Source organism: Eriocheir sinensis, chromosome 15, assembly GCF_024679095.1.
Source record: "Eriocheir sinensis breed Jianghai 21 chromosome 15, ASM2467909v1, whole genome shotgun sequence".
Taxonomy (NCBI): domain Eukaryota; kingdom Metazoa; phylum Arthropoda; class Malacostraca; order Decapoda; family Varunidae; genus Eriocheir; species Eriocheir sinensis.
The window spans coordinates 17,903,885-17,929,735 of record NC_066523.1 but is presented as its reverse complement, the minus strand read 5'-3'; the positions used below and the strand labels follow the sequence as shown (position 1 = coordinate 17,929,735).

The 25,851-nt window shown below is 41.3% G+C and overlaps 2 protein-coding genes across 4 annotated transcripts in view; one reads left to right on the top strand and one right to left on the bottom strand.

Annotated features, from left to right (window-relative positions):
* Nucleotides 1–13,420, bottom strand: part of LOC126998990 (transcription factor SPT20 homolog) — a 33,156-nt gene extending 19,736 nt beyond the window's left edge. The window contains exons 1-11 of one of the 2 annotated variants that reach the window (XM_050861299.1): nucleotides 13,078–13,420; nucleotides 9,777–9,902; nucleotides 9,385–9,565; nucleotides 9,045–9,202; nucleotides 8,162–8,374; nucleotides 7,888–8,007; nucleotides 7,014–7,189; nucleotides 4,415–4,513; nucleotides 3,516–3,615; nucleotides 1,175–1,384; nucleotides 899–1,024 (exon numbers count right to left, since the gene is read on the bottom strand). In XM_050861299.1, coding sequence (XP_050717256.1) covers nucleotides 899–1,024; nucleotides 1,175–1,384; nucleotides 3,516–3,615; nucleotides 4,415–4,513; nucleotides 7,014–7,189; nucleotides 7,888–8,007; nucleotides 8,162–8,374; nucleotides 9,045–9,202; nucleotides 9,385–9,565; nucleotides 9,777–9,902; nucleotides 13,078–13,113 — 1,545 coding nt within the window. In that variant the 5' untranslated portion in view covers nucleotides 13,114–13,420. The remainder of the gene's footprint in view (nucleotides 1–898; nucleotides 1,025–1,174; nucleotides 1,385–3,515; nucleotides 3,616–4,414; nucleotides 4,514–7,013; nucleotides 7,190–7,887; nucleotides 8,008–8,161; nucleotides 8,375–9,044; nucleotides 9,203–9,384; nucleotides 9,566–9,776; nucleotides 9,903–13,077) is intronic. The other variant, XM_050861300.1, reaches the window with a different exon arrangement.
* Nucleotides 13,421–13,690: 270 nt separating this feature from the next.
* On the top strand, nucleotides 13,691–21,593 carry LOC126998991 (ubiquitin-40S ribosomal protein S27a). Of its 2 annotated transcripts, XM_050861302.1 has the most exons (5): nucleotides 13,695–13,749; nucleotides 18,936–19,047; nucleotides 19,168–19,254; nucleotides 19,478–19,608; nucleotides 21,434–21,593. In XM_050861302.1, the coding sequence occupies exons 2-5, from the start codon at nucleotides 18,945–18,947 to the stop codon at nucleotides 21,575–21,577; spliced, it is 465 nt and encodes a 154-aa protein (XP_050717259.1). In that variant the 5' UTR covers nucleotides 13,695–13,749; nucleotides 18,936–18,944; the 3' UTR covers nucleotides 21,578–21,593. The 2 variants fall into 2 exon arrangements, with proteins under 2 accessions (XP_050717258.1, XP_050717259.1); XM_050861301.1 differs by lacking the exons at nucleotides 18,936–19,047; nucleotides 19,168–19,254; nucleotides 19,478–19,608; nucleotides 21,434–21,593 and adding an exon at nucleotides 16,563–17,653 and having other exon boundaries at nucleotides 13,691–13,749.
* The last annotated feature ends 4,258 nt before the right edge of the window (nucleotides 21,594–25,851 follow it).

Sequence of the window (25,851 nt, the reverse complement as noted above, 5' to 3'; positions counted from 1 at the left end):
CTGTGAGAGAAGGTGAGATTCAGAAATACTAATACCTGATAAATTTAGACTCAGATCCTCCTTACTGTCATCATGAATACATACTGTCTTAAAGTGTTATGCACAAGGGGAACAGGAACATTTGAGGACCATAACTCAGCTGTCAAAAACAGACTCATAATGTTTTAGCCAATGTGAGAGAACACAATTTGTAGCAAAAGTGGATGAAAAGAAGTCAGAACTTAAAACAATCAAGTTACACTAAAGGGGATGCTCTGCAAAGTTTTAGTTAGCTTCAGGAATGAAAGATTACATAATTATAAATAGAAAACAAATACTTGATTGGTAACAATGAGAATTGTATGAAAGTTTCACATGGGCTGTCCTCCTTGTCAAGGGTTTCCAGAGGGAGATTAAGGTCTTGTACTCACATCATTTTTATTTCTAACTCTCAAGTGAGGCTGGAATCTACTCAAAAGGCACTCTTAGAAATACTACTATGACCCCATTTTGAAATAATGAATGCTCGCAGTCCCTCAACTAACATCCGTGCCTATTCTCTACAGATAACAAGAGCAGTGGCAGAATTTTCTGGGGGCAAAAGGAGGACCTGCATTTATGGGGACCTTGCAGCAACGTCCATTCCATCCTCATATTGTTATCAGTTAAACATGATTAGCAGACTGACTGATTGGGGTATGCAGTCATGGTGCCACACCTGAGCAAGGGATCTGGGTAATAGAGATTAGAGAAACAAAACCTGACAAATAAATATGTTTCTGGCCTCTCACAGAGAATGCTTGACTATTTGGGTTAAGTTAAACATGACATGCCCACAAGAGTTATTATCATGATGAGAGAGAAAGGATCCCATCCATTAATGGACCATCATGGCCAATACATTACATGGGGACCTTACAGCAAAGCCTTCCCTCACATTGGAGACGATGATGACATTCTTTGGTGTGTGTTGAGTGACCCCTGTGGTGGAGGCAGTGGATGACACCCCCAAGGAGCCTCCGCTTGCTGCAGCAATGGCCACTGCCTGATGATTAAAAAACAATCAGTATCAAATACAAGCGTTGATTGTCCTGAATGTATTTAACTACTTGATATACAGGAAATATACAGCAAATCTGAGTATAAACTGTCAGTACCACAAACAAATCCCACCCCTTCAAAGAAAAATATTAACCTGTTGAACAGTTTGCTGAGGCTGTTGTTGCTGCTGCTGTTGCTGTTGCTGCTGCTGCTGTTGTGTCTGCTGCTGTACCTGTTGAGTTTGCTGTTGTCCCTGAACCTGTTGCTGTCCTGGCTGTTGACTTGAGGATTGCTTGAGTAGCTCTACATCCTTCTTGTCTCTGCTGCCTGGCATGAAAGTGGAGTAAGCTGCCTGACCAGCCACCTGAAAGGCACCAAGTATGCATAATATTACTCAATTCAGAATTATTTGCATCTTACATGTTAGCATAGAGTGGAAAGTAAGAGTATGCATCTACAGTACCCTCCCGAGTTTCGAGCTTACTTTGTTCCGAAAGTATAGCGCAAAACTCGCAGATCGCAAAACTCATGGTATTGAAAACACTGATAAAGCGCTATTGGTTCCAGCCCATGGAGAAGCTGACTTTTTTTTCTCCACTTTACTCCCTTGTTATCTCAAAATGTGTACCTTGGAAAAAGGAAGAAAATGTGAAAAGAGAATGGGTCATTTTGAAGCAGCAGCTGACTGCAGCTGGCTGCCTGGTGAATGGCTGAGAGTTCTGATAACACACTTGTGACTCGCCAAGTCTGATGACATCATCACCGGCACCCATCCGATCAGCAACCTCTATGACGAAACAAAAGCCTTGTGAATCTGGTCAACACTGATAGTTAAATCAATAGTTCGTAGTTTTTACCGCCAGTCATTAGCACCCATTTCAGTGAATCCTGCCCCAGCATGTGTGAACATGGTCACCCAACCTCTAGTTTCTCAGGAATTTTGTACAGAGATTCAAAGTCAGCTGCATTTCACGGGAAACTCATCGAAATTCTAGTCAGAAACTCAGTCACCAGCATGTCGGATATTTTCTCGTGAGGTCGGTAAGTTGTGGTCACAAGAAGAAGAAGAGTATCAGCTGATCGGTTCAGTAGCTAGTACCACAAAGCTATATAAGTCAAGAGTAATCAGGTTGAGCAGGTCTTGGACTTGAGTCTTATCCAAGCGTACCCGCTGCCTCATCGTATCTGGGTCCTCACTGTTACGTACATTCCCGTACCATTTAACGGTAGCAAGATGTAACACACTCTCTCTGTCTCCAAGCTAACCACTCACAAACCAACACATGCTTTCTATTCATTTGTTTTCCTTTTTCTTCAGCTCGTACCGCCAACCATTTTCCATCCATACAGACAACTGACAACTCGCTCCCGGATGGGCGCACAGGCAACCGCAGTTGCCAAGAGCCCCAACGGTTAAGGGAAAACGGCCAGTGTGACACTGCCTTGAAGAATCGCGCGTGATGCCAAAGGTAGGTAGACGTGACCCGTACATGTCAAAACAGCGCGAAACTCAGGGCGATAATGCACGAAAGTCGGGGTGGTAAGAATATAGGATTGAGCGCGAAACTCGAGGAGCGCAAAAGTCGGATAGCGCGATACTCGGGAGGGTACTGTACATGTTTTCCTTTTTGCATCACAAAATCAACTATAGATGAGAAAGAGACTGGTTCTCACAACCTCACAACAGCTGTGTGGTTTACAGTGGTTTGTATGCTGCTCTTTGATGTTTTTGCCTATATAACCAGTGGTTGTGAGAACTGGCTTTGACAGGTTTGATTATGTGTTGAGGGAAGTGGGTGAGCCAAGCGTAAGAAGCCAAAGTGGAGATGGGGCCAGGGAAGCACAACAGTAGCCGCCGTGTACAAGCCTCGTAACAATCTTCACACCAAACTCTTCACCAACTTCCTTAAAGTTGACTCAATCACAATAACTATCATTTGAGAAAAAACAGAAGCAATAAACACCCTTCAAAGAGGAAAAAAGGGCAGCACAAAGGCACCTTTTATAAATGTATAATTGGTATAAGTCTGATGACCAATTCAAGATGATGGCAAACAATTGCTATCCAAGATGCAGTCAGATACTTCCTTCAAGTTAAAAAAACTGTTATTCAAGATTCCAAATTTTACTCTAGAAACTTGGTATCTATACTAACTTGCCAGTCTTGTTTGAGCTTAATGGAAATGACACATATACTACACATATAATACAAATGAATCGACAGAAACTTGCAAGGGCAGATGAGTCTAATAATCACATAGCAAAAGGGCAAAAAATGAGAACATGCCAAAAAGGGAGGGAGATCTAGCAGATGAGAGAGTAGAGGTGTGATATTTGAAGCCCTGAGAGGACTATGAAGAAAAGTATGAGATAAAGGTGACTGGTGTCTATTTCCATACTCCCATTCTGATAAACATCCATTTACGATAATAAGAAAGCAATTTACATACATGTACAGATAAACTTTATAAGACTTGATGACAGATGTTACTTACTCTGTGGGTGATTTTGACACTCTTCCTCCAGTCTTCTGTGAATATTTCTTTAAACTGCTGTATGTAGCGGCACACTTGCTGCTGTGTTCCCAACTGAAACCTGCAAAGAAAGAGTTGCCCAATCCTCACCATTCCTAAGAAGGTTTCCCCAATAGTGGCCAGAGTATAAAGATCTATATGTTTAAAGATGTACTTTGCTTTTGAGATTAAAATTCCTTTTCTTATACAAATAACACAGATTATAGGGTGATAAATGTGCTTACTGAGAATGTATTCTAGAACCCATATGAACTGCAATAAATTTGAAGATAATCATATTGCATGCATTTTCTATTTAGTACTTTAAAAATTAATGATATATGCATACCTTCAAAAAGACTTATGGACATTATACAGGTGGCTGGGCATGAAAGTACAGGAGAGATAAAGAGAGCATAGTAATGTGCACCTCCATGTTTTCATCTAACTAGCCAATAAGGGTTCACTGGGAATCATTATAATTTCTTACTGTTCGGCAATAGTGCTCAGCATAATCTGTGACCCCACTTTCACTTACAAGCCTATTGAAAAGCCCTTGATTATAGTAATAGTACTATTTTTATCATATACTCTTTAAAAATAATACAAAAAATTAACATCACCTCATAACACCCAATAAGATGTCATTTATCTTGATGCTTTTCTTTAACATCAACAACACTACATTAATATCTTGGTTTTCAATCAACACATTCAGTAAGATTTATATATTATTTTACTTTTGTAAATCTTAGTACTTTACTATTTATTCAATTTGTGTCTGATCCCAATTTTTACCATGGTTATTAAGACATAAATCCAAATTTTCTGATATGGAGCTAAGGATGCCACAGCTTAACACAAAACAAATAAGTCCTTACTTGCACGTGGAGCCGTTTTGTTTGCCTTCCTGGTAGTCACGGTCAACATACAGCTCACCAAAATACATCTCATCTGTCTTACGCTGTGATATTGTCAACCTGCAAACAATCAAGAGCAACAATGAAACACTTTGAAAGCTTTGGAAGACAAACATCAAAGAGAAACTTATACATGATAAAGATGAGCAAAGGAGTAATCATATAGATAGACAGACAAACAGTCGGTTAAACCCGATAGTTAAATATGCAGATCAAACATCTTATATATATATATATATATATATATATATATATATATATATATATATATATATATATATATATATATATATATATATATATATATATATATATATATATATATATATATATATATATATATATATATATATATATATATATATATATATATATATATATATATATATATATATATATATATATATATATATATATATATATATATATATATATATATATATATATATATATATATATATATATATATATATATATATATATATATATATATATATATATATATATATATATATATATATATATATATATCAAAGAGAACACCTCTGTAACACATCCATTTGAAAATACTTTTTCTTAGAAATTTGCTAAGAATTTTTCAATAAGATAGTATTTATCCACAAATAACAAGCAAAATAAAGCAGAAACAAATACATATTGAGCTGACATCAAGCTGCATCTGGTATTGCATCATCATCATTATCTTCAATTATTACTAGTCCACTGCAGGACATAGGCCTTGCCTAGCATTCTCTACCTCTCTCCATCTGATGTTAATGCACTCCATCTTTTTCTGACAGATGCCCTAATTTTATCTCTCCACCTGGCCCTCTGCCTGCCCTGACTTCTATAATTTCTGGGTTGCCATTCTATTTTTATTTTTACCATAAGTTGCTACCCTGCATATATCTATAGATACTCTTAGGTTAACCAAAACAGTCATCATTTTTGTTCTCAGCAAAATTATATACACTTCCTGAGTAATGAGACATTCTATTTACCAAAGTGAGCTCCTCTATTGTTATTTTTTACTACAACTTCCTTCCTGTCATGTGATTTAAGATATCTTTAACTAAACCCAACTAACCCAGTCATCATATTGGTAAACTGTAACCAACCTACATACCCAGTGCACCAGATCAGGTCTCCAACCAACACTGGTGCTGCTAAGACCATAGCTGGGCGTTATCGTGATAAGTTATGGCGATACTTTATCGCTGATAACAAAATTGGGTTATCGGCCATCCGCTACTTATTTAAATATATATCGGTATCTTCGTTACTTTTGTAACCAAACTAGCGATAATCGCTACTTTTTTTCCGCCTCTCTGAAAAAAAAAAGTTGTCCCCTCCCTATTGTGCATGCGTGCCCGGTGTTGTATGAAAAAACTTCGGGGCATGAAATATCTTCGGTGAAGAGATTTCATACTTAGATCATCAACATTAAAACACTAGGTTATTTTTTATGTTAGACTCAAAAATCAGTATATCAAAGAGAAAAATCATTTAACTTTGCCCAAAAGATCATTATTCACTGCCTCAAATTTGATATTCCATATTCGTTTGTGAGCATGCCATGGTATTGAAGGCACCCGGTGTTGTATTATTTGGTGTCCCATCGTCAAAAGCTGCCGCTTTTATTTATAAACACTGGTCTCTCGTGAACTGCGCATGTTCAGACCAGTAAGCGTAGCCCTGTACAGTCTCACAAAGCTTTTTAACACATTAAGAGTTGCTGGAAGGCTGAATCAGACATACACTACCACCATCCTTGCCGTTTCTAGAACGACACTCTGTACATATAAATACAACTTGTACAGAGTGTCGTTCTAGAAACAGCGGGGATGGTGGTAGTGATACTGTATGTCTGATTCAGCCTTCCAGCATCGCTTGATTACGGTTAAAAAGCTTTGTGAGAGTGTACAGGTCAACGCTTGCTGGTCTGAGAGACCAGTGTTTGTAAACAAAAGCGCCAGCTTTTGACGGTGGGGACGCCAAATAACACAACACCAGTTCAGGCGTTTCTAGTATTACCGTCCATAGGTACATGTCAACGTGCGGTTTTCAGGTTTTGTAAGTTTTCTAAAATACAGATAATGAAAATTTGAATTCATCTGTTTTTTATTTGAAATATCAATATAGTATCGTTTTCGCCTATCAGATTTATCGCTAGCTAGTATCAGAATTGTGGATTTATATCGGGTATCGGTTATCACCTATATTTGTGTCTCCAGTTAACAAATATCGGTTATCACCGATAAGGTTTTCCATTATCAGTTATCGGTTATAAGGTTTTCTGTTATCGTGCCCAGCTATGGCTAAGACCCCTTCAATCCCTTTTCCTATGAAAGTATGCAGTGGGACATTATTCTATTCAAATTTTTGATTGATGCAAAGTGATCAGAATACAAAAATCATAATTCTGATTCCTTGCAGTGTTAATCAAAAAAATATACCTAGAGCATGGGTAAAATCATCCAAACTCCAAATAGCAGCAAAGGCATAGACAACAGGACACAACAACTACTTTCTGCATGGACAAAACAAATACAAGCTTTACTTGGTGTGGTATATCCTGCCCTGGCCACGTTCAGTCTCCAGCACGAGCTCCTCGATGAATACGAGGGAGTTGTCAGTGGTGTAGCTGGGACGCTCATAAATGCGTGCAACCTTGGGCACATCTATGCTCTCTGGAATACTCAACTCCGGGGTGCCATCCATCGATATGGGGATGAGCTGAGTGAAGAAAAAGAGAAATAAAAATATTTAGTGATGAACTACAGTGATAACAAGCAAGTATCAAACAACTACTTCCCAGGAATAAATCCCTGAAAAAATTAAACATCAAAGAGAAACTTATACATGATAAAGATGAGCAAAGGAGTAATCATATAGATAGACAGACAAACAGTCGGTTAAACCCGATAGTTAAATATGCAGATCAAAACATATATAGATACAGATAAATGGTTAGATACATAGATAGTTATAGGTAGTTTTAATAAAGATAAATATACTGGAAGGTAATGAAAGATAGCTAAAATAGATAGATACACGTAAAGATCAAAACATATCTAAATATATAGAATATTTCACTACATGACCAGATATTGTTTATGCAAAACTAATTGCAAGCAATCATACATTAGCCACATTACAAAGAGCAGTGTGACTGATCCTAAAGTGAACAAAGACCATCTACGTTTTCCCTCAGCCAAAACATCAAGTGCAAATTTAATCCATTAGAACAGAGGGGACAGCATATGCAAGAATATGAGTCTCAACCTAAACATAGAAAGTGATAAAAAGTCAACTCTAGTACAAAGTGTGCATGCTTAATCTAGTTTACAAGAAAACATAGCTACTAGAAGCAACATTTTCTAGATTCAAAGTTGAGTGGCAATGACAATACAATGAAATCATAGCTAACTTACCGGCTTGGTTATGTTTTTACCATTGGGTCGCCTCTCCTTCTTGCTGCTTAGGAAGCTGTGCAGTCTGAGACACTTTGGTGCTGCAATCTCCTCAAACACCTTCTTACGATTCTGTGCAATCTGAAGGAAGTGCGTAAACCACCTGATTAAATCCTGTCTGCAATTCTTTTTGATATGCATTAGCTAAGAGATTGCTTTTCTTCTGATGCAACTTGTAATATGCACAATTTGAAGTTTAGAGGGCTTACCACAGCTATCTGACAAACTAACTAACCTGACTAAACCTGCGTGCAGCTCTCTTGATGGGCACTGTTGAGAACTTGTATTTCCTCTGGTGCAGCTTGTTGTTGATTATAGCCACCAGGGGAGACGGTGACAGGTTAAGGGGAGGTGCTGTCCTCTTGATGATCTCGGCCTCAATGTACAGCTTCTCCTCAGCCGTCCAATCACGATCACGAGTCATAGCAGCCACATCTGCTGTCACTGACTGTTTGGCAAAATATGAAAGGAAGACATATTGGATTGACTTTTACAGTAGAAATAAAGTATACAGCAAAAACTGAAACATCACAAGTTAAATCTGTCCATCAGCCAAGACTCTGGCTTCTCATTTAAGCCATTTACACTCTCATGGTCAAAATTACTGACCATTAAGTTCTTCTTGAGCTTACTCATAAATACATTTTTCAGAAAAAGAACAAACAGGAAATGGACCTGAAGAAGATTGTTTTGGAGAACTGATGGATGAAAGACTTTATTCTTATTGGAAATTTGTGCCTAGTGGAGAATGTAACAGAACTAAACGCACTCAATTCCAGTGACCAGCAAGTGGTAAGAAGTTAAATAAACTGATAGTTAGAAAGGAGGGGAAAGTTAATGAATAGAAACATATCTATCTTCTTGGTAAGGAAGAAGTATGCAGAGTTTAATTTAAAATTTATAACATATTCTAGAATCTATTTAATGAGGTTGTAGAGATAGGCCTAAAGAGGAAGAAAATGACAGTAATAAAAATTGCAACAGAATCAGCAATAGAAGAAAAAGGAAAGGTACCAGTGAACATGCAAAGACATGAAAGTAAAAACTAAAACGGGATGCAGCAGAGTTGGCAGAACTAATTCATTATGAAAAAAATAACATGAGTCATATATACATACCTGGCTTGTTGGCTGAAGGAGGACATATTTTGTTTCATAGGATGAGTCTAGAGTCCGCCTGTAATCTCGCACTTCAGCAATGACACAGCCTGAGTGGTAAATTTCGATGTTTGACTCATCCAACAGGTCCAGCAACATTGGTGGAAGTTTCTCATTGTCTGCAAACAAAGAAAAAATGGGAATATTAAATAAGAAATGTTATTGCAGGCACTGTCAATAAAACATGCTACTGCAATTTGATCACAAAGATGCAACAGAGTTACATAACAAACATCAAAAGGAAGTAAATAAATAAGTTCATGAATGCTACATATATATTACATCAGTTAAGCTGTTTTACCTATATATGTCAAGAAAGTGTCTTCTTCATAGGAAAGACGAACAGTTTCTGTTTCAAGTCCTGAAGACATCTTAATAGCGAGGGAGTAGCCTTCGTTGCCTCGGTACAGGTTCACCACGAGACAATTCAAATTTTCTCGCTTCACAAGTTTGTCCAGCAACTTGTGAGTCAGACTAATGCTCTGAAGATTTAAAATATTCATAATAATTGGAGCCTTAGTGCTTTTTATGCTATTGTCAACAACAGGTATCAAATAAAAATAAAATTGTTCCAAAAGTTCAGTTTTCACCTAAGATTTTCATGAAAAGAACATCACATTTTAATGGAGTTAAGATCATAATGTCACCAAAATAAAGAAACAATGTCAGTTCTCCCCTCGGATATGTATTTACCTTTATTCTTGGAGTCTTGTTAGCCTCCTCAGCGTAGATGGCTGCCAACTTCCTAAAAAGTGGCTGTCCCTGCAGAGCACCATAACCTCCCTGCACCAGAGCCTCATGGCTCTGCTCCATCAGGTACTGAAACAGTGACAAAGTTTCTTAGGTAAGTGGTACCAGGAGTTATTATTCAGTCAACAAACCCCTGCAATTTTTATGACTACTATATTCAGGTGAAGTTTTGCTCTGAATAAATCTGTAAATAGGTGAAGGGGAGGCAATGGCCGAGTGGGTGTGGTGAGCACGAGGACCAAGATTCGAGTCCCACCAATGCACGCTGACAATTTTCAACCATTGCCAAGTGGTGGAAGATTACCCACACACTGCCCAGATCTTCAATCAGCCCTAACTTCAGTGACTTCATTTAAGTGGAGCATTGGGGGGCAGTATGGGCCAAGCAGGAGTCATATACATCACAGTAATTACTACTATAAATAAAATTTGTTTGTGTCACTAATGGGTTGGGGTTGTTCAAAAGACCCCTTAACCTTTAAACGATGGCCATTGTTTAGTCAATCAAACCCGGCACGGTCTGCAGAGACGGCCATTGTTTATTTAATCAAACTCTTGCATGCCACTAATTTGAATGTTTAGCTCAAATTTTGCAGGTTCTTTGACTTTGACTAATAAACTGCAGGGAGATTTAAATGAGATACATGACTGGAGTAAAAATGTTAAATGGAGTTTAACAAAAAGAAATGTCACACAATGAAAATGGGAAAATGTAAAAACAGACCATGTCAAGAGTATAGGATGGGCGGGACATTCATCGACACAGTGCGCCGTTACAGACAGGCAATGCCACCGACACACATCTGATCTGATCTGACAGTGAATTAAGAAAAAGATTTAGGATTTATAATACAAGATACACTGACACTTGAGAAGCACATAAATAAAATATTCGCACCTATACATACATTGGCAAGACAGACTTACCAATAAAATCCATGGGATTTACATATGATCTACATAGATCCTGTTGCCCGCCTCCATATTCATCTGTGTTTAGTGTTTGTCATATTTGTTTTGAATGATGTTGTGGATGTAGCATTTACTACGTGTTCTGGTAGTGAGTTCCATGTATTTATAACTCTGTGTGTGAAAGTGTGTTGTGTTTGCGTTTTGTTGCATCTCTGTTTGTATATTTGTTTGGAGTGGCCACTTCGTGTTGTGTTTGTGGTTTGGAAAAGTGTGTGTTTGCCAATGTTTTCCATGCCACTTATTATTTTGAAGACTTCGATCATGTCCCCTCTCTCTCTCCTATCCTCCAGCTTGGGAATGTTAAGTCTTCTCAGCCACTCTTCATAAGGGAGGTTCTTAAGTGATGGGATGATTTTGGTGGCTCTTCTTTGTACTTTTTCTATTCTATTGATGTTTACTCTACCTTGTGGACTCCACACTTGCACAGCGTATTCCAGATGGGGGCGTATGTATGTTCTGTATACACTGGCAAAGCCTTCCTCTGTCCAGTGCTTGAAAGTACGTTTGAGGAGGCCTAACATGCTATTTGCTTTCGATGTTATATTTTCAGTGTGATGTGTAAATTTTAGATCTTCTGAGAAAAGAACACCCAGATCCTTTTCTTCTGTTATTTGATTTATGTAGATGTCTTCCATCTTGTAAGGGTGTCTGTCATTATGGTGGCCAATGTGCATCACTTTACATTTGGGGATGTTGAATCTAAGCAGCCATGTTTTGGACCATTCCATCAGTTTGTTGATGTCTTCTTGTATGGTGTTCTGCAATTGTGCTGCTTTTGCCATATAATTTTGTGTCATCTGCAAAGAGTTTGCATTGTAAAGTAATGTTGATAGGGAGGTCATTTATGTTGATCAAGAAGAACAAGGGTCCCAGTACAGAGCCCTGGGGTACTCCGCTGGTTACCCTGGCTGGAGCGGACAAAGCTCCATTCACCCTCACCTTCTGGACTCTGTTTGCGAGGAAGTCTTCAATCCAGCCGAGTATGTGTGCCTTAACACCAGTTTGATGGAGCTTGTGGATGAGTCTCTTGTGTGGCACAGTGTCAAAAGCTTTTTCAAAGTCAAAATAGATTATATCAAATGGGTGGTTGTTGTTGTGCAAGTCTGACCAGTCTGTGATTGCAGTTAATAAATTTGTAAGGCAGGATCTTGCTTTTCGAAAGCCATGTTGATTGTCGCATAGGGTTTGTTTTTCTTCATAATTGGTTGTCAATGTGTCTCTTACTATTTCTTCTAAAACTTTGCATAAAATACTTGTGAGGCTTATAGGTCTGTAATTTTTGGCTTGGCTCTTGGATCCCTTTTTGTGGATTGGGGATACAATGGCTTCTTTCCACAATTTGGGTACAGTGGCTGTTTGTATGGATTTATTGTACAAGATGGTGAGTGGGTGGCAAAGCTCTTCTGCTAGTTCTTTCAGCAGTTTTGGGTGAAGGTTGTCTGGTCCTGGAGTCTTGTATTCATTTAGGGCTTTCAACTTTGCTTTAACTATGGCTTCACGTATGTGGATTATGTCTACATCAATCGTGTTTCCAACTACGCTGGCAGTGAGTGGTTATGGTGTGTCTACTTCATACAGGAGGGGGGCAGATTCATTGAGTAGAAGTTCCATTTGGTCATCCTCCTTTGTGAAAACAAAGAGGTTCAGTTCATTTGCTGTGTCTAGGTTGTCCAAAGTGAGTTCATTACTGCTTTTCAATAGCCTGCCAACATGTTCTTTGACCCTTTTATTACTATTTACATATCTATTGAGTGCTTTGGGGTTTGTTTTCACCTCTTCAAAAAGTTTTTGCTCATAGTCTTTTCGCACTTTCCTGAGTGTCTTGGTGCAGGCGTCTCTCTGTCTGATGTAGTCTTGGTAAGTTCTCAGACATTTGTTTGCAAGGTAACGCTTCTAGGCAAAGTGCTTCCTCCTGACTGCTCTCTTGGCAAGGTTGTTGAACCAAGGAATTGTTGACGGCCCTTGTAGAGCGCTGCATCAGCGGCAGAGCAGGGCCTGAAACCTCATCAACGGTAACGGTAACGGAATCAGATGAGGAAGATACAAAAAAAAAACCACAGAGTTGTGTGGCAGGAGTCACGCTGACCCATAAATCCCCACGCAAACTTCAAAATCACAGCGTAAAAAGTCAGAATGGAAAAACGCGTCTCCTGCCCTTAACCTGTCAGCCGGAGAAAAACATCACCTGCCCTATGTGGTTAAACACTGAAGGGTAAGTGGAGCATTGCGTGACGGTGGAGTGGAGCGATAAAATATTCTATTGTGAACTCACGTCTGCCTTGTTGACTAATGCCTCTAGTGCCTCCATGATGACCTGGCGTGCAGCCGCGGCACCGCCCTGACAGGCACCAGACTCCCTCGCTCCCTTGGCTGCCTCGCTAAGCCGCCAGCGGGTGACGCCCAGCCTGCACGGGGCGCGTCGGGGCGTCGCTCAGCACATGTGACTCTCGCACGCCCGGCAGGCTGAGGGGAGGCGGTTCACTGGTGCCTCGCCCTTGGCCTCTTAACGCCCTGAGGTTTGGCCACAGCCCCGCGTCGCGCTGAGTCTCCTTCAAGTCTCCTCCCTGAGGCTGCCCGGCGGCTCGGTGTTTGGGTCGCCCTTTGTTTTGACTGAGTGGTTGGTTCCTTTCACACATTATTATTTTATTAGAATATTATCTCAATGGTAATATTACTGAAGACTAACTAATTTTTCGTCTTCTAATGTTAATGGTGTCTCTGAAATCATTTTTTTTTCAAAAGTGGTTATATTCAAAAGCATTAGTCGGACATATTTTATTTAACTGAAAACTATAAATTTGACATATATAAGAATTTTTACTTAGAATCATATAATTGATAGCTATTATGAAAATATTTTGGTCAACGAAAATAACTTATTCCAGGAAAGAACCATCGGCTCCTCCTTTCCTCCAGCAGGCGGCCGAGAGCGGAGCAGCTCGTGGTGAGTGGCGGAGAGTTTTCTGTTTTTCCAAGGGCGGCGGTGGTGGTGGCGGCCGAGGGTAGTGTGCAGGGGTTGGCTCCGTGACCAGGGCCGCGGCGGGACGTGTGGGGAGGAAGTGTGAGGCGCGGTGAGGGTGAAAAGAGCGAGGAGGTGAGGCAGGCGGCGGCGGGGAGGGCGGCCATGTGTTCACCACCAGACACTAACAACGCGGTTACACTTTTACTCACACTTACTTAATTATACTTACATCGGTGAAACAAGCCCGCCTTTTAACCCGGTTGCAGCTGGGATCATGTTTCTTAATGGTCCCTCTAAGCGAGAATTATGAGAAAATCATCACAAACCATTTCATAATATATATCAAAGCATTTGTGATCAATTTATGCATCATCTATTTTTGGGGGTTTATAATCATGGTACAAATTTGGCCCGTCGCTGCTACACGGTAAAGCCACAAATTTGGGCCGTCGCTGCTACCAGGTTAACATCAGTGAGAGCCAATAGCAGTCCAACACCATATCTTTGTAATGTCCCGAACTAAAATATTCAATATTCCTAGTGGTTAGATTCACAGTGCAACACTAGGCACTCAAAAAAAATTCCCGTATGCTAAAACACTCCTGAAGAAGTTTCCTCAATTTTTAACTTACACGAACACCAAACACCATGAGGAATTTTTGAAGTCTTTGTTATTGGTTTGGAGGCTTACTAACCCTCCATGGCGAACTGTGGAAGTGGCCCCTTGTGGTATTCACATGTTGACGAGGCTCCCTGTGGTGCATGGACACTGGCATTTCCAGGGGTAATTTTATGACTTCCGGTAGTTTGACCCTTCTGTACCATGAACCTAAAAAACTCAACCGATTGATTTTTCGGTCTCGGGCAAATATGCGTGTTATGCACCCGAATGGATGCCCTGCGCATTATAGATCAAGGTGAGGGGTGGGAGCATCTGATGACACCACCTCACCGTGCTGCATGGACATGGGGCAGAGATGGTGCCTGGAGTGTAGATCTTAATTATGACCATGGCATTGAGGGGCAGCCAGCTGTGTGTTGAGGCCCAGGAGCCACCACACATGCTCAGGCTGTCTCAACTGGCCTTGTCCCGTGGGGAGTAAGGCGGGGTTCCCACTATTCTGTTTTCATGGATCTGTCGACCATCAGTGACGTCATCAATGGAGCACAGGCCCTGCGTGGAGCCCGTCCAGAGATGAACTCAAGTTAACTTTTAGATCCAGGGTAAGGACGGTGGTGCCAGTCGTGTGATGTTGAACATTCTACATATGAAAATATGAAATAGAAGTACTTCGCTACAAAATAACATCTGCAAAAAGTCGTGGTTAATGCTGTCCATATATTTGTCAACAAATGATGAGCGATGAACTGACAGAGTGGATCATCCCTCCTGAGCGGCCGCTGTTTCACTGACGTCATTAATGTCGACGGATCCGTCAAAATGGAATAGTGGGAACCACGCCTAACTATGAATTGTAGCCCTGCGGTCTTAGTTTTGCCATTATATTGTAGTAGGTTACTGTCTTACTCGTTAGGTTTACATGGGCTTCTGTTTATATATTTTTTTAATTAATCAAGCAGGTTTGTTACTGCTGATTTTCCTAAAGCTGGGTTCACACAGCCAATTTAGTGTCCTGTTTTATCCTGATCACGTGGCATCAGGGCCATGGACGGTGGCGAACGTGGAGGTATTTCTCGCAACACTGGCTGCACTGCCGCCAGAGAAGGCTGCGCTTTTGTGAATATCCCCTATTTTCTGAAATAAATAGTCCTTGAATTGGATTTGTGAAGCATTTCCATGATTGTTGAACGTTCGTAAAAAAGACATGAAGAACTAGTGATGTTTCTTAAGGTAGGTAATGAAATACTGGCACGTTACGAAAATGAATCTTAATCCTGAATACTTGAGGGGCAACATATACATGCAGAAATAAAAGGACAAGTTGCAAAAAAGCACTGTGCAGGTGTATGCCCTCCTTATCCTTTGCCTCCACAGCATTTTCAGTGCAGTTCTGGGCAAGCAACAGCTTTGCATTCATAAACTAATTTATTTTGGGAAGTGACTGATGTAGAGTGACGACCGTTTCAGAAATGATAACCCATTTGTTCGTCACAAAATTCGGCACCTTGTGTATCTGAAAATTTCTTACTTCTGGCTCCTTTGTCCCATATAGTTTGTATATGTTAGTAATTAAAGTATACATAAAACACTTCTTCAACAGTAGGTTCAGTTTAGTAAGCTACTGAAGGTTATCGTCTTGTTTCCTCATAGCTACATCTTACTCCTCACCAGCCTGTGGCTGCATGAATGTAGTTTATTTCTGTATTTAACCCCTTCACTACGGCCGGGCCAAAACAGCGCCTCACGCTGTATCCGAGATCGCCGTGCACGTCAAATTTCAAATGTCGCTGTTGAATATAACAAGTTTTCAGCCATAAACTCAACATAATCATCGTGCATTACATATGTAAATATGCAGAATTAAATGGCGCACATAAAGAAACATAAATTATTTGATAATTTTGAGATGTAAGCAAAAATATAGATAAAATAACTCATATTGGCTAAAGCGAGCCAGGACGCAGTATGCACTTAAGGGGTTAAGAATAATTTTATTTCATAATTATGGTTACGAAATTTTACTTGGATGTAGCACTTTTTATACACCATAATTTACAAGTGCATTTCTACACATTTGTGTGATAGTTGCCCTCAAGCTGCCCCCCAAGTCCATGCTAGCCTGTTTGGGAGAGACTTGGAGAGCTTACTAATATGCCTCCTCGTCTCTCCCCAGGTGCAGGGGTCCAGAAACCGCTGTGTTGAGCTAGCCGGCAGCCACGCAGCACGAAGAGGACAGCAGCAGCAGCAGCAGGTGTAAAGATCACAACACACCACAGCCATGCCACAGAACGAACACATTGAGTTGCACAGAAAACGCCATGGCCGACGCCTTGATTATGAGGAACGCAAGAGGAAAAAGGAGGCGAGGGCGGGGCATGAGAGGTCGGCCAAGGCTAAGAAGATGTTCGGGCTGAAGGCCAAGCTGTACCACAAAGAACGGCGCAATGAAAAGATCCAGATGAAGAAGACCATCAAGGCACACGAGGAGAAAATGACTCGACAGAAAGACAGAGAGGAAGTGCCAGAGGGTGCTGTACCGTCCTATCTCCTGGACCGAGAAGGACAGACCCGCGCCAAGGTGCTTTCTAACATGATCAAGCAGAAGCGCAAAGAAAAGGCAGGCAAGTGGGATGTCCCGATTCCAAAGGTCCGAGCTCAGTCTGAGGCCGAGGTATTCAGAGTCATCAAGTCAGGCAAACGCAAATCCAAAGCCTGGAAGCGAATGGTCACTAAGGTCACATTTGTTGGGGACCAGTTCACCCGTAAACCACCCAAATTTGAGAGATTCATTCGACCCATGGCACTGCGCTTCAAGAAGGCACATGTCACCCACCCTGAGCTCAAGGCAACCTTTTGTTTACCCATCATTGGGGTCAAGAAGAATCCCAGCTCCACCATGTACACCTCTCTTGGGGTTATTACTAAAGGTACAGTCATTGAGATTAACATCAGTGAGCTTGGTCTTGTAACACAGAGTGGCAAAGTGGTGTGGGGAAAGTATGCGCAGGTCACCAACAACCCTGAGAATGATGGTTGTATCAATGCAGTGCTGCTGGTGTGAGGAGGTGCAATCACCTGTGTTGTGGTGTGGTGCGTGTAATCTATAGCCATGGATGTGTGCCAGAGACCAGACTAAACAGTAAACGTTCCTGGTGTTATCTCCTCACGGGATGCTGTAGACACTTGGCTTCATAGTCAAGCAAGTAACTCTTAGAGTTGGCTGCCTGTAACAATGAATTTATTTTGAAATAAAAAATAAGATCATTTGTATGTATCATTTATGCCTTAATACCATTCAATTGAGTATATAAATCAGGTTATAGTGAAATTGAAAATCAGGAAATGTTTAGATGATTCTCTTCAGAAACCTAAGGTTCTCATTCCAAGGCTTATTGACCTTTAACCTGGTAGCAGCGACGGGCCGAATTTTTGGCTTGACATAAACCCCCTAAAATAGAGAATGCATAAACTGATCATAATTGCTATTGCATTTATTATGTAATGATTTGTGTGTGATGACTTTTTCTCATTAATTTGCTTAGAGGAGCCTTTAGGAAACATGATCCCTGCAGCTACCATGTTAAAATTGTCATGTTATCTTTTTATGGCCCCTAGTTTTCCCATTAATAACTGACATGTTTCCCTTTTTTCCAAGCTACTCAAAAGTAGTATGGACACAATAAAGGGATTTTCAAGTTACGAAAATCAATGAATGCAAGAACTTTCTGCATTAGAATAATAAAGAATTGGAACTTACCTGATTATATAACATTAGCCAAAAATTTAAATGACATGGAGATCGGGTGAGACTTTAAATACAAATAATATTAAGACAAAGCACATCCAGTAATGCATCTGGTGTTGATGGTTCAATGCAAACTGAAGTCACCGCTCATTAGGCCACTTCCAGATCATCTGTAATTATTAAGCTTTCCAAAGCAAGCAATTTTTCATGCCATTATAGCATTGCTCAGGTATTGTAGCTGTAGTGTGGGGACAATGTCACCTACATGTTCGTCATGATAGCTATCTACCTCCCCAGTATATCTCATTCTATAAAATTGAAGACCTTTTATGTCATAAGTCTGTAAATAGTAGTTCCACTTACATTAGTGTTTTGCCAATATATAGCAAAAATATATTTGCTATCAATAATCCATGAACTGAGACCCCCATTGATTATTTGCCACTACCGTTACCCATACTCGCTGATCAAATACAGAATTGCAGATGAAGGAAGACAGTCTCAGAGTTTACCAAGGAAAGGGTAAAGGGTTGGACAGTGTAATGATGAGCATTAGTTGAAAGTCATGAAGTGAGGCTGTAGGAGGGGTGGAGGATGGACTTAGCGAGGTCAAAGAATAATTTGCATAAAGATGACTGTAAAAGACAGTAAGGGTCTAGGTCTACTTATAAGTAGAATATCTCCCATAATCCTTCTCATTTAATAAGGGAGTTGAGATACTTGTGCTCACCACTCGTTTTTTGACATATCTCCCTTTCTTATACATTATTTGAGTCATTATTATTTCATTGCTTCCTACAGACCGCAACCATGCAGATCTTCGTGAAAACACTCACGGGGAAGACCATCACCCTTGAGGTCGAGCCTTCGGATACTATCGAGAATGTGAAGGCCAAGATCCAAGATAAGGAGGGTAAGCATTTACACATTTACAGCATAAAGCAGTAATTCTTAACATTTCTTTTAAAATCTTCCACCTAAACATGAACCCTTTCCCTTTGATACTAATGTATGTTCCCTCTCCCCTTCTCAGGTATTCCCCCAGACCAGCAGCGTCTCATCTTCGCTGGAAAGCAGCTAGAAGATGGCCGCACCCTTTCTGACTACAATATCCAGAAAGGTGAGTCATTACACTACCATTCACTGATTATTAAATACACTCTATTCACTAAAGCAGTGTCACATAGGATAAAGTTAAAAAGGACATTTCCCAGTATATTGTATATTTATGAAGTCACCATTGGGCAGAATTTGTTGTCATGCATTCATCAATCTGTATAAAATGGCATTCTTTCAATATCAAATTTCATCAGTCAGTAATTAATATTGCTCTTATTGTGCAGAGTCCACACTCCACCTGGTTCTGCGCCTGCGTGGTGGTGCCAAGAAGCGCAAGAAGAAGAACTACACCACCCCCAAGAAGATCAAGCACAAGCATAAGAAGGTCAAACTTGCCATGCTTAAGTTCTACAAGGTAAGGAATCTTTTGTACATACTCTCTCATAGATCCATCATTGTAATTCATCCCACTCCTTATCTAAGTCTGACAGAGAAGAATGGGAGGAGTCAGAAATTAAACCAAGACTCAAGCTACAGGTTGTCTTAACCCTTTCACTACCGCTGGGCCGAAACAGCGCCCCGTGCCATAGATCACCGCTCGCGCCAAATTTCAAATGTCGCTATTGAATAGATCAAGTTTTCAGCCATAAACTCAACATAATCATTATCATGTATTATATATGAAAACATGCAGAATTAAATGGTGCACATAGAGACAAGTTAATTGATAATTTTGAGATGTAAGCATAAATATACAGAGATGAAATAACTCTTATACTGGCTAAAGCGAGCCAGGACGCAGTATGCGTGTCCTCGGATATGGTACAGCGCACATAAGGACACAGCATACGCGTCCACGTGTTGAAGGGGTTAAGCCAGCCATACAAGCTCAGGCCTGGCCTGAAAAGTGGGCAGAGCTTGATCAGACCAAAGCATGTATGTGGCTGATTTAACTCCAGCCCAGCCTCATGAGGTGACGGGAGCATTCAGTCTGTGTTTGAATACCTGTCTGGTTCATCCTACACATGTGCAGGGTACAAAAGTGCGGCCTTGAGGCACCGATCAAAATGCTGTCACAGACTTGTCATGTGAGCATCTGAAAGAATTTGACATTTAGATGGACAGAAATTTGGAATGGCTTTATTGATTTATACAAGGCCCATCCATGTTTAGGCATGTAAAAAGTAAAATATATTCCAGTAGATATGAAATATGCAGCATAAGAGTTCTTGTTTGAAACAAAAGGTTTGTGCATGCCAATCATGCTGTGAGCACAAAATTTGGTTATTATGGCACGTATTTTCCCTCTGAAGGTACAGCATCACCAGATTCAAGTCATGGAATGTTCCCACATCCATTCTAGGGTTATCAAACCAGTTGTCAGATTCTAATTTTCATACATCCATAAGGGATATATGGGGAAGTTGTCCACTTCTGCAGCCAGCCCTTCACCTGAACTCTCCTTTTCTTCCTCTTGTTAAGACTGATTCTTGTGAAAAATACTGCACACATCAGAAGTCTGCAGCTCTGCATTGAGAACAGTTTCATGGTGATGCTGCCATGATGCAACACAATGACAATTTTAATTAGGCCACTTTTGCATGTATGAGGCACATCCAGACATGGAAGCCCTGCCCCTTTTTGGTTGCCATTCAGCTTCAAAAGGGGAGGGAGGAACTAAACAGTTGGGTGGGCTTTGCACCGATTTCCCAGGTTAGGATCAAACTCAGGCCTGGAGATGTGCAGGTAGACATAGTAACCACTATGTGGAACTTGTCACCTAGATGTTTTACCAATGTCTTTTGTTTCCAAATTATCCTACCACCACAATTGACGCACATGGCCGCGTGTGGCACCATAATGTATATTTCTCAAATTTTATTATTTATGTTTAATAATTTTGGTGGTCTTTGCACAGTTTTTTCTTCTTGCTTGCATTCTTCTTAAATTGTGCTAGATTTATGCTAAATGCTTAATAATTATGCTAGAATTATGGTAATTTTTTTAGCATGCTAGATATTATGCAAGCCTCAAAATTATGCAGAAATTATAAATTTATGCTAAATCTGGTAACTGCCTACCACCTCAAGATGGTGCCTATCTGTTTAATAAACACTACACTGTTTCTTCATTTCCATCAAGCTTGCCAAACCTATCATATAAACTTCCATTGGTACATATTATTCAGTTTGCAAAATAGTGTATCCCCCAATACTAACATAAGATTTTCCTTGCTGCAGGTCGATGACAATGGCAAGATCACCCGCCAGCGACGTGAGTGCCCATCTGACGAGTGTGGCGCTGGCGTGTTCATGGCCAACATGTTTGACCGCCAGTACTGTGGTCGCTGCCATCTGACCTATGTTTTCAACAAGCCTGAATAAATAAGGATTTTGGGAAGTTTTTGTTTTACATTCCTGATAATAACACTTTCCTATTGCTAGGTTACTCAGATGTTTGGTTTACCTAATTATAATTTACAGTTTTCTGTTGCCCTGTGTAGAAATCTATTTCATCCAACTTCGATGGGTGTTCCTTGCTTCCAACACCATTTAATTAATTCCTAAATGTCAATACTAAACTAAATGTCAACATCACATCTAATCCTTAATGTGTGTTCATAACCACTTGTTCTTTCATTGTTTCTAGTAAGATCCCTGTCCACTTCTAGTACCTTACTGCCTTAAACATCATTATAAATATAGTACTTTAGTAACTCGATTTTAATATATCCAATCCCTTTATAAGATGGCTATTACGTGCCAATATAGTTGCTGGTCTTTACATGATACAAGCTTTTACATTGACCAGATTAGAGCTGCATGCTCAAGCCTGAGTCTTATCACAAACAATTTCATCAACATATCCTTTAAGTTGCACCTTGATGTGATGGCCTATTGCGCCGGTAGGCTTCTTTCCGGTGGGACCTGATGGTCAGCCCAAGGCTTCTTCACGGTGGGGTCTGATGGTCGGCCCAGCCTGTTCTGGCACAGGCGAGTGTTTATAGTGGCGCCATCTTGCATTGGCTCATGCTGCCCTCCCGGAGCTCATCTTTAATCCTAGAATCTAGAGTCCGGGTTGATAGGTGGTCTTCTGGACAGCATGTGGGTAGTTTTAAGCCACTCGGCGGCGGCTGAAAAATCCCAGCTTGGTGGCACCGGGCGGGGATTGAACTCGCGTCCTCCTGAACACGGAGCCGTCACGCTATCCATTCAGCCACCGCTGTTGTTGTTACTGGTATGATTGTTGTTGTTATTGCTTCTTGGCGAGCGAGGCTGCGTTCTTGTAACCCTAGCAGAGCTAAAGGGTATTAGCTACCTAATGAGGCCAATAATACAGGTGCAACCACAGTATAATGGCCTATGTGAACTAATTTGCTGAGGAGTTCTCCACCCACACCACAATAGCATCAACCAGCTGTGTGGGTCAATGGTGGCCCTCTCCAAATATGCATGGGTACAGTTTAAATAACGGTCCCTATACCGGTGGCAAAAGAGTGCCTGAATGGTTCCTGGCGGCTATCCTGCACCCCTGCTTACATACATATACGAATTGGCCTTCATAGACCTGATGACACCGGTGTGTGTGTGTACTTCAGGTGACAGCCAACCATCGCATCCTCACCCCACCCCCATAACCTACCGCGTTACCGTAACACTCCCGCTAGTCTCAGTTACCTCCACTCCTTGTCTCCCTTCTACTGTTTCACTCACAATCTTGTCGGCTTTACATCTCAAAAATACACACACACCACTGATGACCCCAAAATAGTGTAGAACTTTTTTTTTTTCTTGTGACCACTGAAGGCCGTAAGGTGAGTGAATGTAACCAGCGATTGTACTTATCGAAAAACAAAGTGCTCAAACAAATAATTAAAGATAACTTCCAATTTCGCCAGCTGATTTCTCTCTATGGCGCCTCCGTGTAGCAGTGGTTAGCGTGCCTTTGCTACGAATCCCGGCCTGGGCAATCGGCGTGCAGCCCACCCAGCCGTTCGTCCTTTCATTCGAGATGGTCGATAAATGGGTCAACGGAACGGAGATGAGCACCGCCGCCACGCGCAGCTATCGCGTATACTCCCAACACTCACTCACTCTCTCTCTCTCTCTCTCTCTCTCTCTCTCTCTCTCTCTCTCTCTCTCTCTCTCTCTCTCTCTCTCTCTCTCTCTCTCTCTCTCTCTCTCTCTCTCTCTCTCTCTCTCTCTCTCTCTCTCTCTCTCTCTCTCTCTCTCTATCTATCTGGACAACAAACTCCCACCTCAATCCAAGGCCTTGCTCCATCTCCCATCATCGCGGATCAATGATCATCGCCCAGTAACCTGCTTCCCTGCCCTTCCTCCGGCCTCCTACGTGCTCCTACTCCTCCTGGTTCCTTCCTCGCTTCCTTATACTACTAATGCCACTGCTATACCTCTTCTCATTTTTCCTCGTCATCACCCTCTATTCTTTGTCATTTCCATTCTTCGTTTCTTTCTCCTTTGCCTCTTTTCGTATGCGCCTCATCCTCATCCTCAATCTCCCGCTTCATCTTCCTCATATTGTCCCCCTGTCTGCCTTCTTTCCCTTCATCTTACTCTTCATCGGTACTTTTTTCCCATTATTACTCTCTCGGTACGTCTTTTATTCCTCGTCATCCTCATCCTTCTCTTCCCTTTCTTCTTCGCCTTCGTTTTTCTTTCCTCATCCCGTCTTACTCTATTCCTATTTCCTCCTTTTCTTTCACTACTCTTCCTCCTCAGCCCTTCCTCCACTCTCCCTCTTTGGGGACCCCGTGACATCGCCTTGGACTCGCATACTGACGGGGGTAATGTGCCATGGAGGAGGAAGAGAAACAAGGGGGAAGAGCACGAGGAGAAGGGTAGGGAAGGGGAGGGCGAGATGGGTAGGGAAGGGGAGGGCGAGGAGATGGGTAGGGAAGGGGAGGGTGAGGAGATGGGTAGGGAAAGGGTGGGCGAGATGGGTAAGGAAGGGGAGGACGAGGGGATGGGAAAAGAAGGGGAGGGCGAGGAGATGGGAAAAGAAGGGGAGGGCGAGGAGATGGGTTAGGAAGGGGAGGACGAGGAAGAAGGTAAGGAAGGGGAGGGGGAGAAGATAGATAAGGAAGGGGAGGACGAGGAAGAAGGTAAGGAGAAGGCGGAGAGAGGATTTTTTTTCAGCTTAGGTCTATAGCCTCCTTATATTGTGTTTGCATTGCCGTCTTAGATGACAGACACACGAACGAGAAAAATAACGAGTAAAGAAAGAAGCGAGTCCTATGCAGACCTTATTTGTGACCTAATATTATCTAAAGGTAAAACGATAATAAACATGTACAAAAAAATAAATATATACTCATCTGTAGTTTCATGCCAACCTGTTCTGTATATTCCCAGTGAAGTAGACAACGAAAGTCTAAAAGAAGTATAAGATGAATCTGTATATCTGAGAGAGAGAGAGAGAGAGAGAGAGAGAATGTGTGTGTGTGACCCCGGGCCCCTGTGGAGACCTGGCGGAGGCACTCAGGTGAAGGCGAGAGTCACGAGCTGAGTGATGGCTCACTTAAACACCTGTTAGGAGGAAGGCTCAGGGGGCAGGTCGACGAGGAGGAGGAGGAGCGATGACGCGAAGGGAAAGAGAGGAGAAACTGACGATGACAAAGAATAGGCGAGGGTGATGCCGAGGGAAAAATAATATAGATGAAACACAAGGAAGAAGGGGAGGAGCAGGAAAACATCGATAGGTAATAAGGACAAATGTACAATAAAACTGGAGATGAAGCGAAGAAGAGAGTAGAGGAAGAGAATAATGACTATGACAAAGAATAAGGCGATGGTGATACCGATGAAAAACGAAAAAGGATGATACAGTAAAAATAAAAGAGAAGCAGGATAACAAAGACAATAATGACGAATACACAATGAAACTGAAAATTAAGTATAACCTGACATGACAACATTTTCGCGACCTGCATTATCTCTTTAAGCTAATGCTCTGAATTTGCACTGATGATGAGCAACGGAGAGGGTAAGTGTGATCGGCAATATATATCCCTACGCCCTCATCAAGAAGTTTCATCGGAAGTTACGAGAACTTATAACGAGGGAAAGGGGGGAGAGAGAGAGAGAGTGGTAGACAGTTACTACCACTCCTCCGTGGTGAAGTGGTTAACATGCCTAGGTACGAATCGAATCACTGTCCAGGTTATACGGCCACAGCCATCCCAGCTGTTCATCTGCCCTGTCGGGCAGCTCGATAAAGGGATACCTGGGGAAGGTAAACTGTGGTAACCCAGATGTCACACCTGCCCGGGGTAACGGGTTATTTCCCATCATAGGCTCAAGGTCAAAGTGACGGAGAAGAGCACTGAGGCCACGTGCATCCCCAAACTTTACCTAATTACTACTACTATTGCTTACGATGATGATTATGATAAAAATAATAACAATACTACTACTAATAATAATGACAATAATAATAATAAGAAGCAGCAGAAAAAGACGAGGGAAAAGAAGAAATATCAGCGATAACTAACAAGGGTTTTATTCTCTCTCTCTCTCTCTCTCTCTCTCTCTCTCTCTCTCTCTCTCTCTCTCTCTCTCTCTCTCTCTCTCTCTCTCTCTCTCTCTCTCTCTCTCTCTCTCTCTATCTATCTATCTATCTATCTATCTATCTATCTATC